Source organism: Chaetodon trifascialis, chromosome 8 (assembly GCF_039877785.1).
Source record: "Chaetodon trifascialis isolate fChaTrf1 chromosome 8, fChaTrf1.hap1, whole genome shotgun sequence".
NCBI lineage: Eukaryota > Metazoa > Chordata > Actinopteri > Chaetodontiformes > Chaetodontidae > Chaetodon > Chaetodon trifascialis.
In genome coordinates, this window is record NC_092063.1 from 29,714,430 (window position 1) to 29,726,538 (window position 12,109).

General features: G+C 40.8%; 2 protein-coding genes across 4 annotated transcripts in view; one reads left to right on the forward strand and one right to left on the reverse strand.

The window, feature by feature from the left end:
* LOC139334832 (voltage-gated potassium channel subunit beta-2-like) overlaps positions 1-12,109 on the reverse strand; it is a 175,270-nt gene that overhangs the window by 26,824 nt on the left and 136,337 nt on the right. The window lies entirely within an intron of this gene.
* LOC139334593 (uncharacterized) lies at positions 3,334-11,005 on the forward strand. 2 transcript variants are annotated; one of them, XM_070967568.1, is made up of 6 exons: positions 3,334-4,958; positions 6,940-7,142; positions 7,254-8,307; positions 8,946-9,114; positions 9,242-9,375; positions 10,622-11,005. In XM_070967568.1, exons 3-5 carry the CDS (start codon positions 7,833-7,835, stop codon positions 9,345-9,347), a joined length of 750 nt encoding a protein of 249 aa, XP_070823669.1. In that variant the 5' UTR covers positions 3,334-4,958; positions 6,940-7,142; positions 7,254-7,832; the 3' UTR covers positions 9,348-9,375; positions 10,622-11,005. The 2 variants fall into 2 exon arrangements, with proteins under 2 accessions (XP_070823669.1, XP_070823670.1); XM_070967569.1 differs by lacking the exon at positions 3,334-4,958 and having other exon boundaries at positions 6,341-7,142.

Here is a 12,109-nt window from a genome sequence, read left to right on the forward strand (position 1 = left end):
TTCTGCAGTGGTTACTGTAGCTGCAAATATGCTGCCTTTAATTCGTGTGATTGGCTGTGGCTTGGACTTTCTCGTATCTTTACCCACTGTAGGATTATCTTTGATATCGCCAAACACTGGGTCAGTTGCAATCCTCACTTGTCTTTCCAAAAAGTCTACCAAATCTTTAAAAGTTGCTCTCTGTTCATGTTTTTCCTTGTAATCACAGGCCACAGTTCTCCATTTATCCCTCAACCGGTAAGGCAATGTCTTTATGATGACCAGCAGACTAGCAGACATGTTAAGCTCGTGCATATAGTTCACATCCTCCATGGCATTGCAACACCCTCTTGGAAAAAGGGTGTATGCTTGCAGCGCTTTAGTGTCGTCTGATTTTATTGACGACCATGAAAGAGCCTTTTCCAGATAGGCTGTAGCGATTTTATATTCATTACCAAAATCCTCCTGTAGTAAAGTCTTAGCTTTACTGAACCCTCGGTCTGACGCCATATGCAGGCAACTCCTTACTAGTTCCCTTGGTTGACCACTTGTATATTGTTCAAGGTAATAAAGACAGTCTCTGGGATTTTGGTTCCTGCTCTCAATCATGTGCTCAAATGATTTGATAAACGTTTGATACTGAAGTGGGTCACCATCAAAAACTTGTATCTCCCTCTTTGGCAGGGAAGAGAGAGATTGTTGTCTAATTAATAACGCAGTGAGCTCAGTTTGTTTTCCATGACTGATAACATGTTGTTCTGTTCAATGTTGCTTGAGGCAGGTGATGTCATATGTGCATATTCACCCTGGATTTTAGCACTTGCCATGACTGCCCTGGGAGCAGTAATAGGTGCTGGAATTGGAGTTACAGTTGCATCTACAGGCATTAGTTTTGATGTTTGTGAATTGGTAACACTACGTTTTGATCCAATTGGTCCAGATGTATTAACAGCTTGTACAGTTTTATTGTCCTGCTGTCCTTTTTAAAAATAAGACTCCATGCCATCTGATATTTTAGATATGTTGCTTTGGACTGTTGAATGCTTAGAGGCTCCAAGTATTTTCATTTTGGCCATAGAAGCAGCAAGGTCTGCTTCCAGCTCTAGTTGTTCCTTTTCCTCCTTAGCTTCTCCTCCTTTTCCTCCAAAGCATGTTTATTTTGAAGCATTTTTTGTCGCACAACAAAAGCCGCCACTTCAGCTTCTGCTTTTATATGTGCAGAGGCTGTACTTGAAGCTCTAGATAACCTTGAACCAGAAGAACTTCCTTTGCTTCTAACATTTGACACACTGCCACTTGGTTGTATTTCATCCTGTATGTCAGATGATTTGATGTTTATCTGTGAGGGGGGAATAATAGGTTCAGCCTCATTTTGGGAAATTTGCTCCTTTAATCCGACAGGTGCCTCCTCCTGTGTATGGGGAGAAATCTCGGTATCAACAGCAGCCATTGGTCTGCGGTCACAGGTGATCTTGTCACATAGGGCCTCCCAGTTTCAGAGAGCCATTGTTTCACATCCTCAGTGAAATCTGTATTGTGTTTTGTTACACGTTTAAACCAGTCAGACTGAGTTTCCTTTTCCTTTTCACACTGTAAAAAAAGATTAGTTCACCCAACGTAACTATGTCAAGTCATCTTGTTGCTTTGACTGAGTTAATTTGAGTCAACTTATAGTGTCAAGTTTTTTACACTTTAAAACATGAGTTGATGCAACATACAATCTGTTGACTCAACTTCCTGTATCAAGTAAGTTGAACTTAAAAATATTATTTGAGATAACTTTAAGAGATGTTGGTTGAATTTATCTTATCAAGTTCCTACAACTGTGAATCAAGTTGGCTCAACATGGAATACATAATTGATACAACTTGTGATTTGTTGACTCAACTTTCTGCATCAAGTAATGTGGACTGGAAAACATTACTTAAGAGAACTAAAAAAGATATTGGTTGAACTTATTTTATCAAGTTAGGGCAACATTATTTTTTCTCATGCTCTATTGCCAAGTTACTTGAGTTTACAGAAATTGCTAGATTTCCAAATTTTAAGTAAAATAATATCTACAAAGAATCTACATGAGAATTAGACAAATGCAATATTAACACATGAAAAAATAGCTGAAAAGACAATACAATAAGGACCTTTATTTAAACCAACAAGACCAACTTCAACCAGCCTTGCTTCAAAATAAGTGTCAATGGATGTCGAGACATCAAAAAAGACCTTCCTTGGGACATGTTAAAAAAATAGCCCTTACATCCTCTAACACACTTTTGCTTGGGACTACAAACTGAAATTACACTGTCCCACACATGAATAATAATACACTGTAAAAAAAATGTCTGTGAAATTAACATTAATATGCTGTAAAATCGTGACATAAAAAAAACTGTAACAAGAAAAACAATGAATCAATGTATAATTTAAAACAATATATTGTGAAAAACAGAACAATTAATAATTGTTGATTTTACAGTTAGTATATGTTACAAGGATGATATTTCCTTGTAGAATTTATATGTTGCTTTATTATAAACATAAAAAAAAATGTAATACTTGAACCAACACAATACAGTTAAAATTGCAATACAGCTTGGTTTATAGAACTGAAATAAACTGTATAACATTTTACAAATTAATATGTTGTGATTTCCAGATAAATACTGTAACTATGATATCATGGATTAGTTGAGAATCAATATAAACATGTTTAAAACTGAGACAGCATTGGCTAGAAGAACTCTTTTTGAAACTATAATCTAGATTGACAGCTCTTTATGTAAAAGAAAAAAGAAAAAAGCTCTCCGTGTGTTTCTTTAATCAGTTCACAATTTTTTTTATTTTTATTTTTTTTATTTTAGATTATGTCTCAGTGGTTAAATACGCAGCCTGCTAGTCGAGCACATAGGGAAAAAATTACGGGAAGACACAATCGCCGCGTTGGAATTTAAAACTGCAGGGACCAATCACAGAACAGCACCGTTTGTGTACTCTTCTGTCATTGGACGCTACGTTATTGCGGGAGCACTTGGCACGGAGCAGACACACCTGGAATTGTGGGAACAGACTGGAACAGACTGGAACAGACGCAAGGAGAGTGAGGAGTAGCAACGTGGAGCGAGAGCAGGAGATGAAGAGTCGGAGCAGTGATGACGAGGAGCGGGAGCAGGAGGCAAAGAGGAGCAGTTGGGGAAAGAAAGGGAGCAGTTGGGGAGAAGAGAAGTCGAAGCAGTGTCGAGAAGCGGGAGCAGGAGGCAAAGAGGAGCAGTCGGGGAGACGAGGAGTCGAAGCAGGGACGTGAAAAACGACGAGGAGACAAGTGGGAACAGGGACGTTGAGGGGGCAGTAACAAGCTAGCAGCGGTAAGCTAACAGACTTGAACTTGTGCAGCGACACGATTAGCTAGCTTACACGTGCTTTCAATATTTCTTAAAATGATTACATGTCATTTTTGTAGCAAAACACTGCTAACATTGAGAGGCTATGTTCTGCTTTGCTGCGTTCATAGAAATGAACCACGTTGTGTTTTCCAGTGTGTTGGCGTCGACTGCAAGAGGTCATTTTGCACATATGCCGCTTTTAAAGCTCATTTCTACCGTCTACACAATGTGCCCGAACCCCCTCATAGTAGAGCCGTTGTTACAGATTTAAAATGCGCCATTTCGCTGTGCTCGTGCCATTTTCATACAGCAAAAGAACTCATACATCATCTGAAAGAGCATGTAGTTGAGGGAAGAGCTGTATCATGTCCTGTAGTTGGTTGTAAAAACATGTTCACTAAAAAATCGTCCTTCACTGCTCATATGTCACGCAAACATAGAGAATGTTCTGTGGAAAACATAAGTGATATGTACAGGGAAACAGTGTCTCAGTCTCCTAGCACTGTAACGTTATGTAAGGATGCTTCCCAGATCTCAGTAGATCCACCAACCAGTGAAAACTGTGAAATCCCACAGAATTTCAATGAGACCTTTCTCAGGAATATTTGTTTATTCTATCTAAAACTGCAAGGGCAGCTCCTTCTCCCTGCTTCAACAATACAGACTATTGTTGAGGAGATGCAAAACGTGCATGAGTTAGGACAGGATTTCACGATAAGTAAACTTTGTTCACTTTTAAAAGATGACATGAGTCTAACAGATGATGCCATCACCAAAATCTGTGATTGTGTTAGAGATTCAGATCTATTCTCTGCCTGCCACCAGGGGCCACTCAGAACAACATATTCAAGAGCTCAGACATTCAAAAATATGTTCAAGTACTTTGAGCCCAAAAAACTAACATTAGGGATTGATGAAAACATGACACAGCGATATGCTTACTACATTCCGGTGAAGCAAACATTGAACACCTTATTAGAATCTGAGTTGTGGAAGAATACAGTGTCCCAACAGAGTAAAGAAACAGACTCACAGGAGTTTAGTGACATACATGATGGACAAACCTATGAGTCAAACAAGTTCTTCAATGAAAATCCAGGTTGCTTAAAGATAATTTTGTACCAGGATGCTTTTGAAATCACCAATCCTCTTGGCTCTGCTAAGAAAAAACACAAAGTCCTAGCTGTCTATCTTTCTGTGGCAAATTTGCCTGCTTATGTGCGGTCAAATACTGATCACATGTCTCTTGTGTTGTTGTGTGGAGAGAAGGACCTAAAACAGTTTGGATGTGCTAAACTTTTCTCAAAGATGTTGGAGGACTTAAAAGATTTGGAGGAGAATGGAATCTCTGTGGACTATAAAACCATTAAAGCGGCACTGTATTGCATTGCAGGTGATAATCTTGGGTCACACAGCATTGGCGGGTTTACAGAGAACTTTAGTCGCTCAAAGTATTTTTGCAGATACTGCGAAATCACACGAACTGAGTTTGAAAATAATGATCCCAATATCTGTGGTCCACAGCGCACACCTGAAGCTTACGACTCAGCTGTCAATGACATTGCATCTGGAGACGGGGAGGACGACAAAGGCATAAAGGTAAACTCTGTGTTCAATGCTTTGAAAGCTTTTCATGTTTGGCAGCCTGGTCTCCCACTGTGTTTAGGTCACGACATATTTGAGGGTGTGTTATCCTATGATGTAGCACTGTACTTGAAATATTTCATCAAGAAAAAGAAGTGGTTTACATATATACTTCTGAATCGGCGAATCACTCAGTTCAAGTACAAAGGGTCTGATGCACTCACAAAACCATGTACTGTCAATGAGGGGTCCAAGCTTTCTGGCCAAGCCATCCAGAACTGGAACTTTTTGAGGTTGCTGCCTGTTTTAATTGGTGACAAAGTGCAAAGCCCTGAAGATGAGGTGTGGCAGTTAACTCTCCAGCTTAAAGATATAGTTGATCTGATATGTGCACAAAGGATTTCTGTGTCACAGGTAGCATATCTTGACATCATAATCCAGGAATATTTGGAATCAAGGAAGTGATTTCGTCTCCGCCAGATTTCGCCTCTGCTTTTTGCAGATGATGTTGTCTTGTTGGCTCCCTCGAGCCAGGACCTTCAGCATGCACTGGGGCGGTTCGCAGCCGAGTGTGAAGCAGCTGGGATGAGAGTCAGCACCTCCAAGTCCAGGGCCATGGTTCTCGACCGGAAAAAGGTGGCTTGCTCCCTTCAGGTTGGGGGAGAGTTCCTGCCTCAAGTGGAGGAGTTTAAGTATCTTGGGATCCTGTTCATGAGTGAGGGAAGGATGGAGCGTGAGATTGACAGGCGGATCGGTGCAGCGGCTGCAGTAATGCGGTCTGCTGTACCGGTCTGTGGTGGTGAAGAAGGAGCTGAGCCGAAAGGCGAAGCTCTCAATTTACCGGTCAATCTACGTTCCTACCCTCACCTATGGTCATGAATTTTGGGTCATGACCGAAAGAACGAGGTCCCGGATACAAGCGGCTAAAATGAGTTTCCTCCTCACGCTGGCGGGGCGCTCCCTTAGAGATAGGATGAGGAGCTCTGTCACCCGGGAGGAGCTCAGAGTAGAGTCGCTGCTCCTCCACATCGAGAGGAGTCAGCTGAGGTGGCTCAGGCATCTTTATCGGATGCCCCCTGGACGCCTCCCTAGGGAGGTGTTCCAGGCATGTCCCACCGGGAGGAGACCCCGGGGAAGACCCAGGACACGCTGGGGTGACTATGTCACTTGGCTGGCCTGGGAACGCCTCGGGATCCCCCCGGAAGAGCTGGGGGAAGTGTCTGGGGAGAGGGAGCTCCCCCCAGCAACCCGGCCCCGGATAAGAGGGATGGATGGATGGATGGATGGATGGATGGATGGAAGTGTTTGTTCCCGGAGTGTACATTGAAACCAAAGCATCATTATTTGCGACACTATCCGGCACTAATTTTGAAGTTTGGCCCCCTGATACGACTGTGGACAATGCGATTTGAAAGTAAACACAGCTACTTTAAGAGATGTGCCAGGCATCTGAAAAACTTTTATATTAATAATAATATTTGCCTTACTGGGGCCAGGAAGCAGTCAACCTCTGCATGTCAAAGACAGCTGTACATTTTACGTCAACCTTTACAGTGAGACAATTAAACAAGCAGTGAGTGAGTTTGGCTTCTCAGAAAACAACACTAGTGTTTCCACAGACATACAGTACAAAGGAACAATGTATAAAAACGGGCATTTCCTTGTGTCAAAAAATGATGAGACTGTGGAGTTTGGAGAGCTTCTCATTATTTTAATTAAAAATGATGCGGAGGTGTATTTCGTGATGGATATACATAAAGCTGACTATCATCCTGAGTACCATCTCTACTACGTGAAAAAAGACTGTGTGAAGTTACAATGTCTTGAAATCAGTGATTTGGTAGATTGTTATCCTTTAACATCCTACATTGTTAATGGGCACCAAGTGATTCCACTGAAGCACAGCATCTTCTCCAGATAAACATGATTTGGGGCACTTGTGGGGAGAAAACACAAAAACATTTCATATTGCATGTTATTTTTCTCCTTGTACCAGAAATGACAGACTTGGAGACAACATTTTTGCGGAGTGCCATCAATGAGGTCTTACCTGACCTAGCTGAGGTATCAAAAGACATTTTGGAGGAGACCTTGCAGTCCCTTGGCATCGAGACGAGTGACAATTTCAAGTTTCTCGAGGAAAGTGTTTTGTTGACGGCTTTGAGGCTAGAAAGGTGCTTGCTGCTTGGAAGTTGAGATGTAAGTATTCCAACATTGGATGCAGTTAGTACCCATAGAAAAACAAAAACATTCTCATAATGTGTCTGTGTGTGTCTCTCTCTCTCTCTGTCTGTGTGTGTCTTTCTGCAGGCCAAACTGCTGAAAGTAGCAGTGGATCTAGTCCCTCACCAGCACCTCCACCATCCCTGGAGTCTGCCTCACCCAGAAGTTCATCTTCAGACTCAGCTGCCAAAGCCCTGGTGTTGACTGGGTGGATACATACCAGGTTCCATGGGACAAGTTCCCAGAAGAGCTAATTCAGACTCTAGAGAGGGGAGAACGACCGAGCCCTCGTCTAAGAAGGGAGATGGTCCGCATCGTTGTTTCTGATATGATGCGACAAAGTGCTTCAGTGAGTAAGAGAAACTCAACAGATATTGCCAAAAAGATGGTGGCAAAGTATCCAAAATCTTTGCAAGACATTATAGAGGGGGATGTCATAGGCCCAGGTTACAACTCTCTTGTGAAGCAACTGCAAAATAGAGTAGAGAACGTGAAGAGATCTACAACACCAAAAATAAGAAAGATTCGCACAGAGGATTCTGACACAGATGAAGTCCCTCCCCAACAAAGAGCAGCGATCCAGGACACATATGGGTGCATCAAGTGGGATGTAAAATTCCTGCCCCTTGGAGAGACCCTGGAGAGCCAGCAAGAGAAGCAAGGCGGATGTCCTGGCAAACTAACACAGATCGGGAGGAGTTCAAACAATTACTGAAGGTAACATTCTACACACAACGTAAACAAGTCAACCAGGGGAAAAATATAAAAGACCTCCTGGAAGGCTGGCCCTCTTGGTTCAGTGAACTTGGCATGGGGGTGCACTTCAAAGAGCTCACAGGAGTAGCACTTAAAGAAACTTTCATACAGAATGTGGACCTGAAGCAGAAGCGGCTCCTGAACTACATGAGTACAGTTTGTATGAGTAAGAACAAGAGGTTCTTGCAGGCTGCAACCAAGGTGAAAATGTTGAGAGGTGCTGAGCGGAGCGGCTGCTCTGAAGATGTGAAAGAAATGGTCCTGCTGCTGATGGCCTATTTTGACGAAAGGGAAGAGATGATGCTTTCTAATGTGGAGGACACCTGTCTGGCAGGGGAAGTCCAGACGGACAAGCTCCCCTTAACTCCTACCATTATTGTGTGTGGTAAGTTAACTTTTTGTTGCTGTGTTTCATTTTATGTCTGAATGAATTCTGCTTGTTTTTGTTATTGTGAACAGTATAAATCCTGTGGGTGTGGGTGTGTGAGAGAGAATATACCTGTGTGAGTCTTTAAAGGTATACAGAAATTAAAAATGAATTTGAGCCCATTATGGGTCATAAGATTAGTGTAATAACTCACCTATCAGACGATATAGACCAAACTTTGAGCTAAATTCTATTTTCGAGTAAATCCAGGCTGAAAGTGTGATATTTTTTTTCCACATTGGCTAGTGCAGGCGCACAGATTATACGCTGGGCTGTGCATGATTCATCAGCCAATGATATCAGACAGAGCAGTCTACACACACACACGCCGAGCTGGACAACATCCAATCAAATTCCTTCGAAACACTATATGTCCCGCCTCAAAGATTGAATATCCCACCCGCTCGATAATGGCCAATCAAATTCGTTTTCCTTACTTGTGTAAACTCGTGCTTCCACATGGTGAAACTCAGCGTGACAGACAGGACAAACAGCCATTTCTGTATACCTTTAAGTCTGTCTGTGCCCGGAAATGTTTCAGGAGCACAACTATTTGTTTCACTTATGTTTGTGTGTGATTTCCTTCCCTTTTTTAGGGCAATCCTGCTTTACTGCCACACAATGTGTGCTCAGTGTTGACAGAACCATTGTTCAGGAGAACATCCCCTCCTTTGTGTCATCATTGTGTATGATGTTTGGAAGCTACTACAGCTTTAATATCCATTATCCATCTGGACTGGCATCCACCCTGGAGTTCCTGCAGAGGTGTGTCATTTTGGATTGTTCAGCCAACATTTTCTTTTTATTGAACTGTTGAACTGTTTTATTGTTGTTGTTTTGGAAGTTACTTTATCATTAATACATGTCTCTGTTTTCCTCCTGTTTTTCCAAGATGCTTTTTCTCCATAAATCCTGAGAAGGGCACGAAAGTAGAGAAGACCAGCACCTCCCGTCTACACGTGAACCCCAGAGTCCTCACAAGTCCTTTCAGATCATGAGTGGCGGGACATGTGAATATGGACTCAAGTAAGTCTTAGTAGTAGTTTAATTTTTGGTCCCTAAGTCAATCAAACATAGATGCACCACAGTAAAGCTGTACATATAAATAAATGAACCAAAAAATGTTTAGGCTGAAGCTGTAGACAAGTCATTGTTTGTGGTGATGCCCCAGTCACAGATAAAAGTTTTCTTTAGGTGGCTTAGTCTTTTAACCCTCTGATACACCTTCAAAAAACTTACACTAACACACCTTTGCACATAAATGTGCGCTTGAAAACTAAAGCTATAAAAAAATTATCATTTCGAAAAAAAAATGTAAATTTATTTTGTAAAGCAACTTCTGCCCTAACCATACATATCAAATAGTATTTTTTTTTTTTTTTTAACCCTTTAATTGCCAGGTTTTTGTCATGATGCACCTCAATTTTTTGGATTGATTTTTTTGAATTATTATTTTTATAATTATACATTATATATTATTATCTCCCTTTGCATGCTAATCAAAATAAAGCCGTTCAATATTCAAAGTGTCAAAAAAAAATCAACACTTTCAGTTTATTTTTAGTTAATTTGAACTTATTCGTGCTGAGGAAGGTCCTGAGTTCACTCATTTTAAAGCAGTGCAACGCGCACACAGTAGACACGCGCACACACACACACATGCACACACACAAATATTATCACCTCAGACCTTGTGTGGGGAGAGAGGGGGCAGCATATAGTGCCAGTACCCTTTATTGTAAAAAACATTTATTTGACCCCTGTGCCATATATGGTCAATGACGTAAATCGCTCAAATCACAAACTTTGAGGCGTTAGGCCTTAAGTTAAACCAAGAAATAATAAATTGCATGGTATATGCCTTTTTTAGAGCAGGATCAAAAATAGTGGTTTGAATGGGTTTCAATGCACACATTTTTGTGTGAAGATGTGGGAGTGCTATACTTTTTGTTTACGTTGTTGACAATGGGTTAAAAATAAAAAATCCACAGCCTGATGCAGTTCTAAGCTATTTGCACCAGAAATGGATGAGACACACATAAATGTGTCAAGGTGTAACAGAGGGTTAAGCTTTAACAATAAACGTTACAGATGAAAATATTTGAAGTTGTGTCAGAGTTTGCGTTTGTGTGTGTGCCTATGAGTCTGTCTGCCTCTGTTTGTGAACCTGTGTGTATCTGTGGGTCTGTCTGTGAGTCAGTGCATGTCTGTGTGAGTCTGTGAGTCTTAGTGTATTCATTACATATTTGTCTGTTTTCTTCTGTTTCCCAAGATGCTTTTCTTCCATTAACACAGAGGGCACCGAAGTGGAGAAGAGCGGCAGTTCCTGTCTACACTTGAACCCCAGAGTCCTCACCCTGATTCAAGAAGGTTTCTTCATGTTGCTTAGTTCATTAAGCTTTTATTGTAAATGTTACAGATGAAAATATGTTATATGTTATAGTAGACATGTTATAGTTGTGACAGTCTGGTTGCACTTGAATTTTTTTATATTCAAGGCATTATTTCAAATGTTTGTTTGTTTTCCTTTGAGGAAAAATGGAAAGGAACACTTAATTCCTTAGTTTGAAGTTGAGACAAACAAAATACACACAACTGTTGAAAAGTGAAAATATTTTTGCATAACTCTTTGAAGTAATAAAATCCTGAAATGACGAGTTGGTATTGTACTTGATTTTTAAAAAGGTCTAATTGCTGCATACCATGGGGTATAGTTCTCTACACATTTAGTGGTCAATCAGTGGTCAAAAGGTTTTCTTTAGGTGGCTTAGTTCTTTAAGTTTTAACAGTAAACATTACAGATGAAAATCTTTGTTTGAAGTTGTGTCAGAGTTTGCGTTTGTGTGTGTGCCTGTGAGTCTCCGTGTGTCTGTGAGTCTTAATTCAGTTATATTATGTAGATGTTTATTTCACTACAAAACATTGCTTTTAATGTTACATACTATATTACATGAAACACAACCTTTTACTAAAATTAGCAGGAAAAAATCAGTAAAATTACTATCTTATAATGAGGCTTTTACTGTTTAATAATGCCTTGTGTCTGAAGTTTTTCAGTGAAATTTAATGAGATTAGATGTAAAATAAGCAACCACCACATGTAAATTGTACAGGAAAAAAATGGCTTTAATAAGGGCATGGTCATGCTAATTTGGCTGAAATGGCTGGGATGTTGAATTTACCAGTTCAGTGTGTCATTTTTAAAATGTTATTTCGTAAATGATAACAGTTTTCAGTTGTAAAATTTACAGTTGGTTCTGTAAATGTGGTTTACACTCTGCTGTATTTTTTACAGAGTCCTTTCTGAGTGAATGTTCAGAGTTGCTGCAGTAAACTGCAAAGATTCATAAAAACAAACAAAAAAATGTATCTGAGAAACTTGCTCAAAATGTTGAAAATGAAAACATTCAAACATTACTGAAATGTCCACTCTCTTGACAATTTCTCTATAACATCACATCCCTTTTGGGGTCGCAGGGGGGCCGGAGCCTATCTTGGCTGTCAATAGGCGAGAGGCAGGATACACCCTGGACCGGTCGCCAGCCGATCGCAGGGCACATACACACACCATTCACACTCACACTCACACCTAGGGGCAATTTAGAGTCACCAATCAACCTAATGAGCATGTTTTTGGTCTGTGGGAGGAAGCCGGAGTGCCCGGAGAGAACCCACGCATGCACGGGAAGAACATGCAAACTTCACACAGAAAGGCCCGACCCGGGATTCGAACCTGCGACCTTCTTGCTGTGAGGCACGT